The 21,095-nt window shown below is 39.4% G+C and overlaps 1 protein-coding gene across 3 annotated transcripts in view; it reads right to left on the bottom strand.

The window, feature by feature from the left end:
- LOC133529640 (glycerol-3-phosphate acyltransferase 1, mitochondrial) overlaps nucleotides 1–21,095 on the bottom strand; it is an 87,000-nt gene that overhangs the window by 7,032 nt on the left and 58,873 nt on the right. For all 3 annotated transcript variants that reach the window (XM_061867401.1, XM_061867399.1, XM_061867400.1), the window contains 12 exons: nucleotides 13,010–13,174; nucleotides 12,050–12,219; nucleotides 11,290–11,424; nucleotides 10,512–10,613; nucleotides 9,585–9,677; nucleotides 8,833–8,927; nucleotides 6,108–6,343; nucleotides 3,373–3,571; nucleotides 2,879–3,063; nucleotides 2,276–2,423; nucleotides 1,620–1,822; nucleotides 1,090–1,235 (listed from right to left, as the gene is read on the bottom strand). In XM_061867401.1, coding sequence (XP_061723385.1) covers nucleotides 1,090–1,235; nucleotides 1,620–1,822; nucleotides 2,276–2,423; nucleotides 2,879–3,063; nucleotides 3,373–3,571; nucleotides 6,108–6,343; nucleotides 8,833–8,927; nucleotides 9,585–9,677; nucleotides 10,512–10,613; nucleotides 11,290–11,424; nucleotides 12,050–12,219; nucleotides 13,010–13,174 — 1,877 coding nt within the window. The remainder of the gene's footprint in view (nucleotides 1–1,089; nucleotides 1,236–1,619; nucleotides 1,823–2,275; nucleotides 2,424–2,878; nucleotides 3,064–3,372; nucleotides 3,572–6,107; nucleotides 6,344–8,832; nucleotides 8,928–9,584; nucleotides 9,678–10,511; nucleotides 10,614–11,289; nucleotides 11,425–12,049; nucleotides 12,220–13,009; nucleotides 13,175–21,095) is intronic.

The following is a 21,095-nucleotide window of genomic DNA, read 5'->3' as shown; positions in this document are numbered from 1 at the left end:
ATGAACGTAATAAAAAAATAATCATTTAAAAGTCAATTCTATTAGCTAACATAAGGAAACAACTCAAAATTTGCATCTGATTACTTTGCCCCACATGTGGATAAAATGCAACTTTCTCATTCGTTTTTGAACAATCTAGAGGGCCTTTACCAGTTGGTGTGGTAAAAAAAAATTGTGTAGTTTTTTAGGGCACATTGATAAGGAGTCAGCACTAACAAGTACCCATTTGTTTACATATCACTTTACTGCTGCCTTAAAGCTGCACACGACGACCTCGCGCGTGTGGGCGGAGCTGATACCCCTCACCGCACCACCCGCTGCAAAAGATCGAGCGCAGAACTATGCATTCGAAACAGAATTTCGCTTGCTCGCGCGCGCAACGCAGCACAGGTCCGTCTAGCAACACGACTTTCCACTCACTGACTATACGGACGAGAGCGGGGTAATGATAGAAACCTAGGCGGGATTTAGGCTTATTTTTTTAGGACTTGAGGCAGTTTCATGAATTTTCAAAAAGCAAGAAAACCAAATTATTTTTTAGTGTCTTGTGAGAAAGATTGTAAAGTTTCATATATTATTTCATATATAAAAGTTGCAGTAGTAATAAAGATACTACTGAAGGAAATCGGGGTGACGTCATTTTTTTTCTTCACTTATGTAAATTAAAATAAATTTCAAGAAAAACCATACCATTGCTCATATCTTGTAGATGGTTATATATTTTTCTTCTCAAAAAGTGTCATATTTAATACAAAAATGGTTCTGAGTAACTTAGTTTTACGGTATTTTGCGGGAGGAACTTTAAAATAAATTCAAAACTGGCAATCGTAGGTATAGAGCCGATAGTATAGTTTACCCTATCGATAGTGGCCGGTTGAGAGGTATTAAAATAAGGCGTTTGTTTAAGGGGACGAATATTTTCGAAGACAATGATCGTTGTAGAGGTTTATTGTAAGTCCACACTTGAGTCGCGAACGACGACGCCGAAAACGATTCCGTTGGTGCCAGGCTCGTCTAGTCTAGCGTGGGCCCACCTTTACCTGTTGTTCAATAGTAATGTCATGCATGTTATATAGTGCTGTAGCTTACCGTTCTAGCAGCGCCTCCGGCCGCTGCGACACGCGGTACTTGATCCTGAGCGCGGGGTCGGGCCGCTCGTCCTCCTCGCCGTCCTCCTCGTCCAGCGTGCGCGCGAACCGCCGCGACCACTGCTGCTCTTCCAGACCGTTGTTGCTCTGTATCATACACATTACACGTCTGTCATGTTATCTATTGATGTTTATTCTCTCTAGAGTCTAGAGATATTTTTGTCCGATATATCGTTTGTCTTCATGTTTACCGGCTACATTTGGTACGGGTAGGTACGGTCAGAGACTTTAATTGTTTACCCATCTGTAATGTAAACCCTAAAAGGCTCAACAATTAATGTCCCTGAGCGTACCGTTAATTTTATATAGCTTTTAAAAAAGCCATCATGAGAAACCAAGTTAAGTTAGGTTAGATTTGTGAGCTTTCTGAAATTTCGGCGTTTTCAAAGAACGGATTATTGGAAATTTGGACAATGTAAGATCGGACAAAAATTCACAAAAGTTGAGAAAGAAATGCACAAAAAATCTTACTTCCACAGGTGTGATAACTTCGCTGGCTATAAGCGACTCTAAGGCTCTCATCATAGTTTCCTCTATTCGGTGGCACGGCGCGCAGAGAATGAACTCTTGGCTGAGAATCTCGCACAGCTGAAGCGATGCCTCCATCAACTCTGTATGCCTTATGATCTCCTGGTCTGCGTTTGGCTGTCTGATTATGCTTTCTAACGCCGTTGCTGCGAAAAAATAAATTAAAAACGATCTGTTTTAGATGTCAAACTAAGGGGCAGGTTTTTTTCTTAGACTACCTCTCGATTAAATCAATAAATTTTCTTTGACGGCAGTCAAAAAGAATTATGATTTTAAAATAAAATAAAACATTTCTGGAAATACAAGTTTGAGTTTTATACCTACCACACTAGGTAATATATAACATATTTTTAATAATGTATAACATATTTTAAAATGTGACATCCATAGGTTAGTAAGGATATTTATCAGTTTTTGTCAAATGTTATTCTAAATATCATCACACGCCAAGTTTATTTTATTGTATAGAATTTTGCATGATACTTGTATCTTGTAAAAGCAAATAAAGAAACATAGTATATTGCTCGCCAATGCTTTGCGAGATACTGTATTAAATTGTGAACCGTATAGCATAAACATTAAGGTTATTTATCGCTTACCTACAATGGCCGGGGCGGCGTAGTGCGCCGCTACAGTATTACTGTAATACGCCAGCTCCAGTGAAGCGGCTATGGACCTCTGTGGGCGAACTCGTTGCTTTTCCCCTGAACCTTCCCGTCTGACCAAGCTGCGGCCCAACATATCCAACTGAAACAACGATAATTCAAATTTACAATTGGTAAAAAAGTATATTTTTTATTCTTTTGGCCTTATTTTGTTTGGTTTCTTCCCGAGCATCCTCTAACCTAACCCTGTATATAGCAAGTGTTAAAAATGTCTCTTCAATTAAATAAAAAAAGAGTTGATATTCTATCGAACGGGCTGACATAGAATACTATCACAATAGTTTAAAAAAAAACTACGTGCAAGTGTGTTTCATAGTTAAAAATACTACACATAAAAAGTAAAAAAATGCGCTTATTGAACACTAGGTTAAGACCTAGCTAGATCGATTTTTCGCCCCCGAAAACCCGCATATAGCAAAATTCATCGAAATCGCTAGAGGCGTGTCCGAGTTCCCCAAAATATATAAATATACAAGAATTGTCAATTTAAAGGTATAAGATTTGTCTTCGAATCCCTCATTACGGTCCAGCACTTACAGCATGTTTGAGTAACGTGGGCGCCTCCCCCGTATATCCTAAATCTCTTCCGTCCCTGCTCAAGGCCGCGCCTCTCATGGCGACCGCGTGGCTCAGCTGCTTGAGGGTGCAGCCCCGCCTGTGTTCCGTTAGAAGCACGTATGAGACCACGTTTGTGCACATGAAAGCTGTTGCTTGCGCTGCGTCTGAAACGATCAAGGTGAAAGTAAGTATTGTACTTGGCAGTCTTTACAGGCATATGGTTTAGCTATTTTTTTTTTCATCGTAAACCAGAAGTTGGTAAACTTGACCTTTAATAACAATTCTTAACACGACCAATCCAATAATGAAGAAATTCAAGATGGCGCTTACCTTTTACAATCTTGACCTGGAGTCATTATGATCAGAAGTTTCAAAGAAGTCTTTGACAGCCTTGTCTTTAAAGTTAAGGCGGCATTCGGTCAAGCATAAGACTATTTATGACTATACTGGCAAGACTGTAACCAAGTACCTACCATAGACTAGGTGCCGTCCTATGGCCTCCACCATCATCTTGTGGTCGATGCTCACATCGGCCCCGTACATGCTGCTGTGGCTGTGGTTGTATAAGATCTGGCGGTCCAGGTTGACGGCCAAGTTGTTGTTGGGCGGGGTCAGGGTGCGCTCGATGGGGGCCTTCAGATAGTTGTAGTTTTGGAAGGAGGTTGCTAGTTCCTGTAACAATATGGAGTTGGTAAAACATCTAATGCGTATAAAACTGGTTTGTTGATTACGGCGTAATTTCTCACGAAATGTAACGAAAAAGGGACCTTTTGGTGATTGGCGCTTACGTCGCGTAGCTCCGTATTAAAATTGGAGCGTCATTAATAATAGTCTAAGCGCCAATCGCCATAAGGTACCTATTACCCGACATTTATTTAGGTACACTGCACGTAGGCGATTTGATACAGGTGACACTTTCAAGAGCCACAATGTGGGATATCTTTTTTTTATACCACGTCGGTGGCAAACAAGCATACGGCCCGCCTGATTGTAAGCAGTCACCGTAGCCTATGGACGCCTGTAACTCCAGAGGTGTTACATGCGCGTTGCCGACCCTTTAAAAACCTGTACACTCCTTTTTTGAAGAACCCCATACTGTATGTATACCCTCGGGAAAACCTCGACAGGGAGCTCATTCCACAGCCGGAGCGTCTGCGGGAGGAAATTCCTCTTAAACCGCACAGTGCGCGACCATTTAGGCTCTAGGGTATGAGGATGAACACCCTGCCGACGACGAGCGGTGCTGTGATAGAAAGTGGCCGTAGGCATCATGTTAAACAATTCTTCAGAGCACATCAGCCTATTGTACAAGCGGTAGAACACACAAAGAGGCAAAGTCTCTCAGACTTAAAGGTTCAATGCCGCTTGTGAGTTTGGGATCGTCGACGATTAGGACAGCGCGTCTTTGGACCGAGTCGAAGGGTCCAAGCTGGCATCCAGGTGCTCCCGCCCAAAGGTGACAGCAGTACTCCATGTGGGGTCTGACTTGCGATTTATATAGTAGCAGTCTTTGCCCCGGAGTAAAGTATCGCCTCGCTTTATTGAGCACACCGAGCTTTTTGGATGCAAGCGCAGCCTTCCCTTCCAGGTGGCTACGGAATTGGACGTCACTGGAAATGTCGACGCCAAGGATCCTAATACTCCCTGACATGGTAAGAGCTGTGCCTTGGAACTGTGGGACCACAGTAAATGGGGTTTTCTTAGCGGTAAACGCGCAAATTTGTGTCTTGGTGGGGTTCAATCGGACTAAATTGTCCCGATCCCACACCGAAACTCTGGATAGAGTGCTCTCAATATCGGACACAAGCTTTTCACGGCTCTCCAGCACCTCAGAACGAGGGATGTTGGCACGGCCTGTGAGGCATCCCCAGTACTGTCGTCCGCATAACAATGAATGCCGGTAGACAACATGTCATTGATGTGCAGCAAAAACAGCGTTGGGGATAGCACAGAACCTTGTGGAACGCCAGCGTTAATGTCCATGCTATCGGAGCAGCTACCGTCTACTACGGCACGCATGCAGCTGCCGGACAAAAAGCTAGCGATCCATTTGCACAGTACTTCGGGAAGTCCATAAGATGGCAACTTATGATAGGGATGAGATAGAATTGCATGGTTATGCCAGTAGCGTCTTAATTATAACCGTCTTTATAATTATTTAAAATATAATAATTTACTTTTCGTTTGAAAATTTCAAAATGAGGCATGAAATCCCCGCTGACCAGGCGAATTCATAACATTCATCTTCCTCGCGTTGTCCCGGCATTTTGCCACGTCCCATGGGAGCCTGGGGTCCGCTTGGCAACTAATCCCCAGAATTGGCGTAGGCACTAGTTTTACGAAAGCGACTGCCATCTGACCTTCCAACCCATAGGGTAAACTAGGCCTTATTGGGATTAGCCCCGTTTCCTTACCATGTTTTCCTTCACCGAAACGCGACTGGTAAATATCAAATGTTATTAAACACACAAACAGTAATAGACATACATATAAGAGAACATAGTGAGAGTAAAGTGTCACGAAATGGCCTCATCTCAGCATGTTGTACATAAGTTCCGAAAAACTCATTGGTGGAATCCTGGGTTTGAACCCGCGAGTAAATAGAGGGCAAAAGAAGTAGAGGAAGAAGGAAGATAGCCTCGATGGATAACATTAAAAGCTGGACTCGTATTAATGACGCTGAGCAGATTGGCACAGGATAGAAATAAGTTCCGAGAGATGGTCACCACGTCATGGCACAACAAGAAGAAGACAGCGCAACGAATGATGAATCAATGGAATTACAGACACAAATATAAGGAAAGTATAGAAAAAAAAAGTTATAAGTTTAAAAACACGCTTACAGCTATACCCGACGCTCTTCCCATATACGCCTTCACCTGTTACCTAAAGGAAACTTGTACCACAGAATAAATAGTACTACCATACCGTACAGAATTAAAACTTCCTACAAAACCGAAGTTTAATAGCGATTCAGGGACGAAATATGCTGCCCCTTTCTAATGTACGCCATCTCTTTCGGCTGTGTAGGGTTGTCAAAATTCAAGTCATTATTTTACCTATGGTTGTGCATGCAAAAGGACGTCAAGTTGTGCCAACTCTAATAATTGCTCGGAGCAATGCTCAGCCGAACGAAGCCGAAAATTACCGAAAGGAGGAGTATCGCCCCACTACTGGTACTTAAGCTAGCAAAAAGTAAAAAACTTACCTTAAGCGACAAAGGCTGATTAAAATCTACTCTAATGCTGCCATGGTTCGTGTTGAGCGTCCTCCAGATGCCCCTGAGGGCTGTCCAGAAAGTCTCCATCTGCTTGGGCATGCCGAGCTGCTCTCTCACGAAGTTGCCGTCCACCAGACGGTCGTAGTTCAAGGTCACCGGGACTAGGAGGGCGTCGTCTATGGTGCCGTCCAGGTAGGCGTCCATTATGACTGATAGGATGCCCGCTGGAAGGATGAGTAAATTATAAATTTATTGAATGAATGACATGTATACAAACAAAAGTTGTTTTTTGGTTTTCAGAATATGATGGAGGCACATTTCTGGTTGTGATTTATATCGCCTACTTATAATCGGTTCTAACAATTTCTAATTTTGGTGCTGTTTTGAGATGTACCAAAATTATAAAACTTGTTTCATTTATGTTCTTAACATCTGCGCGAACGGAAAAGACAACCTAAAAAAAATTTGACACTCAAAAGTAAAAAGTGCGTTTACTGGTAAAAAAAAAACTGATTTGACTAACTAGCAGGCAAGTACCATTTATCAAAATTTAAAATACGCAAAATGAGGAGTGGACGATCTTTGATTTTGTGAAATTCACGACTTGAGTCAGCGTGCGATTTAGGGACGCACTGCGTCCGATTCGCACGTCGCTCCGAAGTTTGAGCGAGACAACACTATGCGCGTATTATAGCGACAGTGTGCCATGTCCCTTACTGGAGTCAAGGGAGTTTGACGAGTAGTCGCAAGTAGCAGCAAGCGCATGTTGCTGTCACTGAAATATAGAATGTAACTACTATATAGAAGGTTCATATTTCTTTGATTATATATACGCGCCGCGATTTTTGATTCACGTGCATTAGAATGTCTCACATGTTTTCAACACGCACATTATTTACATTATAAACTATGTCAACATCATTGCATTGCATGATTTGCATGCCATTATTTACAATAATATGCTTAGCACTTTGAACTACAACCAAGTTCGAGTTATACCAAGATAATAACAAAATTGTCGTCATGATTGCAATAAATATCATTATAACGGACAATAAATTAGATATCAATTTGCGCAATGCACATCAAGTTCATATTTATTATTATCATATACAGTTTGTTTTTTTTTTCTAAGTGTAAGGCCTGAGTGGACGCTCGAGTTGGGCGTGCAGCGGGGCGGGGCGTGCGGCGTGCATGTAAAACAAATGAAACTCATACTGGTGTCCTGAGTCGACGCTGCTCAAAGCGAATGCCGAGCGGGCAAGTTTGCGGGCAATGCAGCGTCGCGCGGGGCGTCGCGGAGCGGTTCAAACCTGTTTGTGATTTGCAGCGGCGATAAGAGCGTGCAGTCGTGTCAAGCAAACAAATAATTAGTGACATATAAAATAAACCTCATTCAAAACAACACATTTTGAGCCATAAATGCTCTTCTAAAAAGAAATCGAGAATGTCGTCCGACGTCGCTGCCATGGTGAATGCGACCGATTCACACGAGCGGTGAGCGTGCGCTGAGGCCACTCCCGCTCGCCCGCCCCGCTGCACGCCCCGCCGAACGCTCCGCTCCGAGCGTCCACTCAGGCCTTACACTAATATACGTGCCTTTATCAAAGAGAATTTGAAATCGACGTGGATTGTCAAAGAAAACTCTGTAGCTACAGTAAATTTACTACCGTCTTTCGACACATGATTAAAACTTTTAGAACGCCATTTGACTTGGATCCTTATTCTTTCACTATTTTAAATATCAAAAAGTGGCGCCATCTAATAGATCAATGGCCAAAGGTATGGCGGCATCGTTTCGAGCGACCTATAGCTGATGCCCGGTAAGATGGCGCCACTTTTTGATATTTAACAAAAACACATATCAGTGAAAGAATAAGGATCAACCTCAAATGGCATTAAATTTACCGTGGCTGCAAAATTTTCTTTGACAATCCACCTCTATTTCAAATTCTATTTGCCTTTATACATAATATAAAAGGAAGCATCCAAGACAGGGCTTTGAACCGTATTGGAACGAAATAAGGTATATTTTAACTACGTAGTTGTTTGTGTTCATGCTTACCAGAAATATCCTCTAAGCAGCGTGAAATAACAGATTATGCGCCATTTTACTCATTATTGGGTCATTAAAGTCACACGCAATTAATTTCACGAAGGCGTTAGTTGATATAGATCGTGTCACCACGACGACGCCTGCCTTGCTTCGTATTGTCATGGTATTAAAGGTTAGATTTGACAAATCCGCGCGTCATCGTGGATGACACGATCTATAGTGTTGATAGTCTGTGTGGAAAGAGAAGTCGTGAAATATATGGGATCCAATACGTTCTACGACTCTTCTCTTTCCGCACAGACTCTAGGTACTAACTGTTTTCAATATGACCTGAAGTCTAATTTCGTCACACCTACTCGCCTTCCTAAGATGACTTTGTAGCTTAATTGAAGAAATTATGTTGCAATATTTATGTGTATCAAATACTGAAATCCTGTTTTTCCTATGGCATTTATCAAACAGCTAAAAGCGTAAGGTTATAAATTGTATGGAGATAAACATCTCTCACCGTATTCAAGCTCTCTCTCTCTCTTTGCCTACCCACATCCCATTTCATTTGGGGTCGGCTCTCCTCGTCAATCTTCGCCATACCCTTCGTTTCTGGGTCGTCGTGTGGGTTTAAATTATAATAATTTTTCACCTATATTTGAAGTTTACCTTTTGGTGGCTGCGGTTTTCCAGTCCTAGTTCGTCCTCCCTCAATGAAGAATTCTAGATTATTCTTAGCCGCTAAACTATTTAAAATGTAAGATCTGAAACAAAAAAAATCAAATTCAGTTCGAATCAGCACATTTGTGTATTAATGATTTCGGTTAACACAAGATAAAGACTTATAAATCTAGAAAAAACTTGCAAAAGAATTTGATAAAAAAAGTTGTTGTTTACAACATTTCAGGACATTTGTACTAAATTATGTTAACTTTACTATCATACTTTTTAAATTTAACTGTACTATTACTGAGCAGGGCGTAACAAGGACGGCACTCTGCCCTTGCCTGCCGGCTGTGAATGTGATTTTGCCATAACTTTTGTGATAATTATTTTAAAATTTAAATACCTGACCAGTTTTTAGGGACTTCAAGACGAACCCAAATATATAGATTTCGTATATGCGAGATTCACAGCAACCAAGTTATGAAAAAAGTAATTTTTTTTAAACAATATTTAAAAAAATCATAAAAAAAGAAGTATTCATTTCTTTCAAAATCCGGCAGACAAAAATGGAGATAAAATATTGTAGAACCAATAGCCGTTTGTCTTATAATTCTATCTGTAGTTCAAATGCAAGAGTAACGGCTCAAAACTTGTCAAAAATCGATGAAAATCGCGAGGAGCCGCTTAAAAGAGTAAACCTGTATAATTCCAAGGTATTTTCGTCAATATCCTCGTACATAACATGATAAGTGTACCTTAATGCAGTCTTGTACAGAGGGTCCCCGTGGTACTCGGAGCCGTCGACCCTGCGTCTAATGTAGAAAGCGCCACAACCTCGGAGGAACCAGCTGCAAAGAAACGACTAACGTTACAAGGGAGAATGGAGAACTTACGCCAGTTCCAAATACTTTATTCGACCTATGTTAATCCGTTTAAGCCCCCAAGGACGCGATATGCAGAAACACGCCATTTAGACATCAATACATCGAATGACGTAAAAGTATTGTTCACCACACCAACTGGTAAAGGCCCTCTTGATTGTTCAAAAACGAATGAGAAAGTTGCATTTTGTCCACATGTTAAATAAAAATAAATAAATATTATAGGACATTATTACACAAATTGACTAAGTCCCACAGTAAGCTCAATAAGGCTTGTGTTGAGGGTACTTAGACAACGATATATATAATATATAAATACTTAAATACATAGAAAACACCCATGACTCAGGAACATCCATGCTCATGACACAAATACATGCCCTTACCAGGATTTGAACCCGGGACCATCAGCTTCGTAGGCAGGGTCACTACCCACTAGGCCAAACCGGTCGTCAAAGCAAAAAAAAAAAAAATGTGGGGCAAAGTAATCAGATGCAAATTTTGAGTTGTTTCCTTATGTTAGCTGGTGGAGTTGACTTTCGAGTGATCATTTTGAATGATACATTTATTATCATTTGGATTTGATTTGGTTTGATTTTTATTGTTTGTTTAACCTTCGTGCCTTAAAACCCTCGCAACGATTAAAATTCCACTTCTAGAATTTCGAACTTCTTCAATTTTGGGATCTTTGGCTTGCTCGGGTATCAATATTAGTACGAGCGGTTTAAACAACACCTTTGCCCCCTTGTAAAACAAATAACTATTAACACGGGAATAGTTCTCAGGTTATTTGCAGCTTACCCAAAGAACGGTATCCTCATGTTGTCACCGGCGGCCACCAGCGGCGGCCGGAGTCCAGTCAGGTACAACGTGAACGTGACGAGGATGTAGTCGAGGTGAGATCTGTGGACAAGACACACCATACAGTAGACAATTTTACCAAACACATTCATAAAGTCTTATCAAAAACTTGTGATCTACCTACAAGAGAAACGATTTTTTTTTAATTTAGGTGATTTCCCACTATAAAGTGTTACACATAATAAGGTCTTGCGCGTTGGAGGTTTGTGGTCTAAAACGTAAATTTAAAGTGGACATTGACACTATATGCCATTGAGCTCGTAAAGCTAAATGTAAATCTTAATGCTATGAGACAAGGTCCACTGATCAGTAAGACATGTTAGTATAATCCCATGTTACTCGCACGGAGATGAGCAGCAGACCAGCAGATTTAGCAACGTTGTGTCAAAGCCATGCTACTAATATTTTTTCTAACAACGTTAACTACTCAAATATTAGACCGTATTGCTACGAGATAAGGTCCACTACACACTTGTGTAGCGGCAGGAAAATGAGCGGCAACCCGCGGGCTTTAGAAGGGGGGGGGGGGGGGGGGGAAGCGCTCGACGCGTGACCAAATGTAGACTTCATTGTTACGACATACGGCCTCTTACAGGTTAGTATTGCCCGTGAAGTACGCAGTAAGTACACACCTATGTAGCGGCACGAAGATGAGCGGAAACCTAGCGGCTTTAGCTAATCAAATCTAAACCGTCTTGCTACGAGATAAAGTACAAACCTGTGTAAAGGCACGAAGATGAGCGGTAACCCGGCGGCTTTAGCGCGGCGGAGTCGCTCGACGCACGCCGCGCGCGTGCCGCAGCCGCCGCCCGCGATCCGGCGGACGGCCTTGTGACACAGCCAGGCTACTAATCTGAAATAAAACAGCTTGTTTACTGCGACTCGTATTAACATGATTCGGTCAAGATACGTTCTAATGTATGGGGAAGACAAACAAATTATATATGTATTTCTTTGGGTATGGTGCTTCACGCACACTAGTGTCCCCTTACCCCCCTGACGCAACCCCCCCCCCCCCTTTAGCATGAAATATGTTCATCTAGATGTAACATGAAAATGGTGCATCATATCAAACAAAATGAATATGACCTTTTCTATTAAGAATTTAACAAGGATTATTTCTGTCATTATTATTTTATTCTTCAAATATATACTTTTCCCATAAAATAAACTGTCAAACGGGCCATATTTCATGCTAAAAGAGGGTTGCGTTAGAGGGTTAGGGGGATTTCAGTAAAGAACCCTAAACTTTTGCACAATTGTATCATAGTAACTTGCCGTCGTCGACTTAACGAGATAACAGGAAATGACTGGGCAATGAAATAGGAAAACCAAGTTATTACTCGCACCTATATTCGCAGTAATGCTAGAACGCAGGAAACGGTAATAAGCTATCTGAAAGTCGAAGCCTTAGGAATGCCAGAGACATTTCGCGTTATCAGGGAAGATTATGAAAGACTAACGTATATGTGACTCACTTGAGAACCCTATTTGACATGGCAGAGCTGATATCCATGAGCACCTTCATGGCCCTGGCCTCCACCTTTCGCCTGAGCTCTGGGGTAACGGAATCGCCCGCGCCTTTACTCCTGGCTTCATTTAGTGCTGACTCTTCGACTGCTTGTTGGAAGCTCTGGTCTTTTAATACCTGTGGACAGAACATATATCATTAGTGACCGATCAGCAGCAGACATATCGTCGGCTTGTGATTCAAAACTCTTCACACCACTTGAAACAGATAAAGGATTTGCCACTTTAGCCGACAATAAGTAACTAAAGTTGGAAACCTCTGGGAGCCTAGCCAAGCTGACAATCGTTGATAGAGAAAGCCAATCGAAACTTAGAAAATGTATTGAAATAGTCACGTGACTTTTCGTAGCATCTGTCATCCCGATTCCCGATTTGTAGTGATGGCGTTGGCAGGGCCTGAAGTCGTTTTGAAGGGAAATACTGTCGAGGCTGTGAGGATTTCTACATCGTAATTGTATTTTACAATCTGCTCTTCCCGCTGTCTGTTATTTGTCTATACACTAGCTTAACTACAGAAGTTACACCACCACCAGTTAGGAATGATGACACCACGTCGCTAATTTTTGTCCTAATAATGTTACATTATATACTTGGACATACCTCAGGAAACATATCCTTGCAGTAATATTAAAACAGCGCGAGATGACGCCGCCATTTGCAAAGTTCTTGTTCCCTGTATACTCCAATAATGTACGCCATGGACATACCTCAGGGACCATGTCAATTTTTTTGTCCCCTGTATACTCCAATAATATACTCCATGGGCACGCCTCAGGGACCATGTCCTTGTAGTCGTAATTGGTGAGGTTGCAGCATTGTGGTAAGTAGCAGAGGCAGCGCGACACGACGCCGCCATTTGTAAAGTTCTTGTTCCCTGTATACTCCAATAATGTACGCCATGGACATACCTCAGGGACCATGTCCTTGTAGTCGTAGTTGGAGAGGTTGCAGCATTGTGCTAAGTCGCAGAGGCAGCGCGACACGACGCCGCCATTTGCAAAATTCTGTTGGCCGATGTCGAGGATGTTTATGACAGCCCCGGTGTCTGTGGCTTTGGGGTCCTGCCATGATTCCTGTGGACAAGGAAAAGTGAAGGTTAATAAAGGTAATCAATAATAATGCCTCGTTATCAATGGTGGCATACATGAAAAATAAGTGTTGTCAAAACTATGTACCTACCCTAAATTCGCCTTAAGTAAAACAGTCAGTACTCCTAACTCCCCTGATAACGGGATATGTGCACGCATCAAGTGGTAGTATACGGGTCACATAGCCAAAGAAAGAAAGGATCCGACCAATGATGGACGACGGTTCTTTAAAAAAATAACAAGGCAATACGACCATGTGGTGAGCGTCGGAGGATGCAGTTTCTGCTAAGACTTCGTTTTTATTCGGCTATGTGTATGTAATAGAAAAAAATGAGTCAGGCACGTCTTTATAAGTGCCATTAATTTACTATGCAAAGTTTATCTTACATCACACACATTGTGAAAAGTAAAGTAGGTCTCTCGAACAATAAACGTTACAAAGTAATTTTATCTAATATACCTAATTGCCGTGTTGTTTTATTTGCCATTCTGTGCTTTTCTCCATTGTAATAAGATCAGTACATATCTTTGCCGACTTTCATACTCAAACGAATGTTTTCTACAAAATAATGGAAAATAGTGAAAGTGTCAAAGACCTCTAACATATGTGCTAATAAACGTGTAAGTTTAATTTCAGTCATGGATGTGTCATGCCAAACGTCGCCACGTGTGAACGGTTATTTCTGACACATTGATTACATTATTATTCGAATTACAATGTAAACAAGCAGGCGATTGCACACGGACACGGATCATGGTGCGTGAAGCTTTGCTATTCAAATTCGCTAGAATCATATAAAATGTAGAGGTTTTATATGGATACGTTTGCGTATCCACATAAAACGATTTCGAATGCTCGATTTCGTGTTATCCCTTTAATATTATCTCCACTACTGGGCATTTAAATTCTACTAATAGAATTGAAAACGATTGGTCAATACCATTAAATTTCCAATTTATATCGCTCGTATTTCAAACATATCATTTCGCCATTTGCCACGGATTTTCCAGTGATGAAATCGAGCGCTCGGAATTCCAAAATCGGCCCCCTTGCCTTCTATAAATGTAAAATGTTCAAAATAATGTTTATTATTATTGCTTACACGCCAGCAAGTTACTGAGACGAACGCTAAATCAGAGACTTCGTATATAAACAATTCTGTGTCTCAAGGACTTGGGCAAGGAATAAAGGTAGACGGAAACGTGTGTGTGACCGAATGAAGTCTACCGCTTCCAAAAGAACGGTACATTACCAGATCTTCGTTCTACTTAGAACCTCTCATTTTTGAAGCCAGTTAAAAATAGGCTAAAATTTGAATTGAATAATGTACCCAATTAGAAAGCAGGTATTCTGTTTGCAGTAATGCAATGCAATCCAATTCGGAACAGTGCGTGAGCGGCATGAGGCTCAAGTGACATAATATTATGTCTTAATACCACGCGAATTGTTTTATTAGTTTATGTGGGTTATGAATTATGATCGAGTATATCGCGTGAATAAAGACAGAACTTGCAATAATGTCTCCATTGAAAAAAAGGTGTTTGTCAAGCAAATTACCTAACCCAGGGGCTGAAAATGTACAAGTTGTTTTTTTGACATTTAGTCATATTCAGTGAATATGTAGGTCGATATTAACTTAATTTGATGTCAATCCTGGAATCGTGAAAAAAAAATCTGTTATATAGAATAATATAAGGGTTCGTATGTTCATCGAGAATAAGGCATGAAACGACACATATGTCGACATCTTATCAGCCAATATTGATGAAATGTTGTTCGCGACAGTAAGACACCCTTTCTACAATTTAGGAGGGATTTAAATCTTCTCGGGTCAGAGGTGTAGGGTTAGAGCCGGCGTAGCTGTATTTGAAGTTCATAAGCGCATTGTAATATGCCTACTTGGAAAATAAACTATCTTTATCTTTAAGATATTAATAACATATGTACTTAACAATCTTTTTATAGTTTTTCATTACCCTCGATGCTTAGTCAACCTGACTTTACTCATGATACTATAGGCCTTGTATCAAGATATAAATGGAATCATTGATTCACTCATATTCCTGTTAAAATGACAAGTAATATGTAGGTCGTATGGTGCAAGGTGCAATAAATTTAATACGCTAAAATTATGTAAAGTGCACGCGATGACTGCTTGTCCGAGTTCGCAAGTCTCAATGCAATCGATGCCGTTTGGTTCCAAATAAATACAGAAGAAGTCCGGTTACATAAGGTTTCGATACTACTGTTGATAAATACTGTCGTGTACCTTCATTCACTATCGGCTATCTTGCGATAGTGAATGAAGCACACCTACCTTACATATTTGCCTATTACTTGTCATTCCGTTAATTTCTGTGTCTGGATATCCTGTCCTTTGCTTTATTGTTGCCTCTTTTTGCTTGAGACTTATCAGATTACTTCACAATCAACTATGAGTGCTCATAGCAATATTAACGTAGTAAAAAGGTCGCAAATAATTGTGATGCATGAAAAAGGGAGAAATATTTCAGAGATAGCTAGAAAAACCGGTGTAAATGTAAGTATTTTTATTCGTTGCTTATTGATTTTCGAGACAATAAATAACAAGAGCATGTCGGGCCACGCTCAGTGTAGGGTTCCGTAGTAACTCTTCCGTCACAATAAGCTAAACTGGAGCTTAAAGTATAGTAAATTGTTAACCAAGGGATGAAACGGTACCTTTCACCTGAGTTAAACAAATTGGCAAATTTGCATAATCAGTACCTAATTAAAATAAGTCTTTTTACTATGAAGGGAAAACTTTTTGCGATAACTCAAAAACAGCTTAACTGATCATGTCCGCTATAGTATTCATTTAATGTCTTTTTTAAGCTCTACTTCCACGATTTTTTTCATATTTTTTGGACCTATGGTTCAAAAGTTAGAGGGGGGGGGACACATTTTTTTTTTCATTCGGAGCGATTATCTCCGAATATATTCACTCTATCAAAAAATGTTTCTTGAAAACCCCTATTCGTTTTGAAAGACCTTTCCAACGATACCCCACACTCTAGGGTTGAAGCGAAAAAAAAATTTCACCCCCACTTTACGTGTAGGGGAGGTACCCTAAAAAAAAATTATTTTTTTAGATTTTATTTTACGACTTTGTCGGCTTTATTGATTTATATATCCATGCCAAATTTCAGCTTTCTAGCACTAACGACCACGGAGCAAAGCCTCGGACAGACAGACAGACAGACAGACAGACAGACAGACAGACAGACAGACAGACAGACAGACAGACAGACAGACAGACGGACATGGCGAAACTATAAGGGTTCCGTTTTATGCCATTTGGCTACGGAACCCTAAAAATGAGATTGTGTAATACTTAATGTTGAATTGCGAGTCTTTAAACATTGTTACAGTGGAAAGTTGCAAGTTTGTACTACACTCCTCTGATTTAAAAATTAAACGAAAACTTTTATAAACTTGTTAAATCGCGGAATAAATGTAACATATGATCTAAGTAGGCTTAATCGCAAAACTTACAATTATTTATTTGTCCTTACATTTTGACTATATCATCTTATTCTTGGTAATAGATGAAGTTTGAAGTAAATAAGTACTTAATCATATCGATTGTATCTACTACATAGTATTATCCAAGTCGAATACTTCAAGGAAATAGTTCGGCAACATCAGGAAACGTTGACCTCATTTGTTTAGTTGGAAACGGATTTTAAGGTGACCCTTTTGTGTCAGACATATTTATAGACACACAACTACAAAACAAAGATCACCAGGGTTGTATCGATAATTTGACAACTAAAAAAAACAGTGCAATTTACATTCAAATATTAACCCGGAAGATATAGCAAATTGAAACCTCATTGAACATCTCCTAAGGAAGACATAAAAATTTATCAATCTAATGAATATTTTATTTAAATGTGTACAATAACACATGTTAGCGAACAGTTTATAGATCCCAAAAATCATGAAAAAACCGGACTCGGACTCGCCCACCGAGGGTTCCGTACTTTTTAGTATTTGTTGTTATAGCGGCAACAGAAAATAAATATCTGTGAAAATTTCAACGTGACAGACGGGCGGACAGCGGAGTCTTATTAATAGGGTCCCGTTTTACCCTTTGGGTACGGAACCCTAAAAACGGGGAAAATTCCTTGGTTTATTCTATACAATTAAGAGTTTTTCAATTTCCTCATAAATGTAGTTTTCTTAATTGAAAATTTGCGTACTTTTTTAAGACAACCCACGGGGACAACCTTACTTACTGACTCCTCTTACAGTAACCAATGAGTGTTGACTTTAGTTCCCACGCCAGACTTCGGGCGTTGAGGATTTCACATCACAATTAATTGAAATTCAAAAACCCCCCTACGCTAAGTATATACCAAAAAAAATATTAATATTTTGTAAAAGAGCTACGCCGCCACAGAGAGAAACACCGACAGACATTGGTGTCAAACATATAAGAGGGGTGTTATATTGCGTCGGGGGTTATTGACAAAGTGTAACAATGACATCATTAACGTCAACTTCATATGAAAATATGACGTTAATAATGACACCCCTTCACATTGTTATGTTTAAGACGGTGAAAAGTTAGCTTAAACGGGATCTATCAATGTGCCCACACGCATATGCCCATTTTTTTAAATCCTTTTTTTATTCTTTTTGACATTTCGACAATACCTAGGTTGTCCCTAGCTATGTATACATTGACATTTTCTTTTTTGTCGTGACATTTCTTTATTTATTAATTTTATATTTTTTGTTTTAATGTTAAGTTGACGATCTTTTAGTGAAAGCCTTTGTTTTATCCTTTTGTGTAAAATACTGTCTTTTTCTTTAAGAAATAAATAAATCTAATCTAATCTAATCATAACAATGACATGTGAAAACTCTTTCAATACTCTCTGTTTTACTGCAATGGTCTGCCGCCAGAGTGTAGCACTAGCACAAACCATAAACCATAGAGTAACTTATACATACCTACATACTATAACGGAAACAGTTTTTTTTTTTACAAATTTTCATAGGTTAATATTTGATACAAATAAATATGACATTGACGCTTCAAGGCGGTTTGTTTACTAAATGTGGTAGTGGCGCCCCCTACGCAAAGTTTTGCGTAATATTCCATATTTTTCACTCGCACGGAATAAATCCTAAATTCAAACTGGCTTTCTTGCTGTCGTTATGCGTGGGACAGCAATGAATCAATTAAAACATTAACAATTGCTCATATCTGCATGAAGTAAGTATCCAATAAAACATAAAACATCGTTAGTCTAATGGAAATAAATACTGACTATTATCATAATAAAAATGAGTTCGACTGTTTAATAACTGTTCCACAACCGTAAATATTGCAACAAGTAAATATGTATTGACCCGGATTGTACGCAAAATGGCCGAAAAACAGTAAATTTCATTACCACGACAAGATGCGTAAAATTGACAGGTAGACGAGATGGCGCTGTACAGCTCCATAAATTTTGATTGTCAAAAGTTGACGTTGGACAATTCAGTGACCGCAAAATATATGGCGCAGTACAGCGCCATCTGTTTTGGATGTCAAGCTAAGGGGCACGTTTTCTTCTTAGACTTTACCTCTCTATTACAATCAATTATCTTTTCCATGTCGAATCATTTCAATGAATTTCGGAAAAAAGTCTGAACTTAACGATCAAATTCGAATTTTGAAATTGTTCGTAGTTTATAAACCATTAAATACCTTTTCGCGTAGAGATCAAATTAGTTTGCACAAACATACCTGTTTTTCCCATACCCGGTGGGAATAAAAAGGGCTTATCGCTAATTAACACAAAATGGCGCTTACATCCATTTTCTTATTTAAGGTGGTTCGACTAGGTTACCCAAAGCTTAAACCTCACTAGATGGCGCCACAATTGCAAATTTTGAGTTTTAATTTTTTTGTGGAGTAGTCTTTGGTATTTCTATACTGTAAATTATGTTTAGCGCACTCTTTAAATAAATATTGAACTATTAAAACAAACATTGAACACTTCATTGTACAAAAACTACCCCTTAATGTCGACAGAATGTTTCTTGACTCTATTTCTAACTATCACTCACACATTCAAACAGTCGTACTGGGATCCTTGTAGTAGACAATTTGGCACAGCGTGAGTAGGCTTCAATAGCGTTGCGGTATGTACGTGGAAATACATGCAAGAGGATGTGGGTTCGAGACTCATTAATTTTTTTTTTGTTATCAGTATTATCAAGTAGTAATTTATTATTAATAAATTATTTTATGAGAAATATGAGCGTTTTTCCATAAAAATATTAAAAATCTGATTCTCACACATGATATTTTTGGGTTCTTCCAACTCAGAATCACTAGCATAATCAATCCTCGTCCTATAAAAACCCGAAAACTTGTATTGAAATTTTAGTTTTACACTGAAATTTCTTTCACACTAAAATGTGACGTAATGGTATGGATATTTTAGGATATCTTTTTTTAATGTGAAAGTCCAAATTTGTAAGTCAGATTTTCCGGTATTTTTTTCAAACAAAAAACGCTGTTTTCCCTTACTGCCCAGCCTTTAAAAAAGGAGGTACTATTTTACAGTAGAATTAAAACTTTTTTTTACGATACATTTAATTAAATTACAGTGAGTTACAAAATTGCATGGCCTTCTATTTATAACCATTATAAAAAGAAATGAGATATTTACCATCTTTGTTTATATTATTGATTTCCCGATATTTTGACACAACTAGAAGTTTCACACAATGCCTAGGGATAGAAAATTATTTATTTATTTTATTTATTGTCAATTTCATTCAACGGATCACATCATATCCAATTTATGTGTTTATGTATTGCATTGTTTTCTACCTAGTTGGTTATTAAATTCTGTTACTGCAATAATCTTTATCTACATAAAATATACCAACGAAAGTTTAATAAAGTATATATTATAAAATAATAAGTAAAATGAAGTACACAAAATCAGGAATCACATATGACAATATCATTCAAAATCGCCTCCTCTGGCTTTGACACAGGCCTTGAAACGACGAGGCCAGTCATCAATAGCGGCACGCACGATTGTCATGTCTAATTCCGTCACTGTCTTAACTATGGCCCGCTTGAGGGAGTTAAGATTTGTGTGGGGTTTAGCACAGGCTTTCTCCTCAATAACCTGCTATATGGCATAATCCAGGGGGTTAAGGTCCGGGCTGGAGGACGGTCAGTCTTCGTGGGCAATAAAGCCAATTTTGTTCCTTGGAAACCAGGCTTGAGTTGTTTTTGCCTTATGTGCAGGAGCTGAGTCTTGTTCAAAGATCCATGGCTGGTTTTGAAATAGGGTGTGGCTTAAGGGCTTCACTATTGGTTCGAGAACGGTTTCCAGTTTCCGGTTTTCACACCTTTTTCACAGAAATGAATCTGTGTTAGCCCTGAGTATGACACATCCAAAATCATGTTTGGCGGGTGCCCACATTTGTGCAACGCAATAGGGTTGTTTCCATCTACAAATCTTAGGGCATAATTGTATCCCAATAAATTCTCTTGGATTGTAAGAACACGTTAAACTACTTTTAGGGGACCTGTAATGACCATATTTTTGTAAATATTGAATTTAAAATATCTTTTGGCACACGTCACGTGACCAAACTTGAAACGTCATTGAAGATTCTGATGACGTCACAACTCTCGGATTGACACTGTTGACAGTTAGGCGATTAACAACAAATGACAAATATCAGTTGACAGTTCGTATCTTCTACGTGTGTATGTAGTTACGTGTCAAACTATAAACTGTGACGTCACACAATTTTCAAAGAGCGTTTTGGGCGCGAAAGCATTTGTCAAAATATATTTTGTTAATTTAACATATTTAAAGCCGTTTTTAGTATAAAAGCTGAATTTTAAGGCAACTT

This window comes from Cydia pomonella, chromosome 21 (assembly GCF_033807575.1).
Source record: "Cydia pomonella isolate Wapato2018A chromosome 21, ilCydPomo1, whole genome shotgun sequence".
In the NCBI taxonomy this organism is placed as follows: Eukaryota; Metazoa; Arthropoda; class Insecta; order Lepidoptera; family Tortricidae; genus Cydia; species Cydia pomonella.
This window is presented reverse-complemented; position numbering and strand designations above follow the sequence as displayed.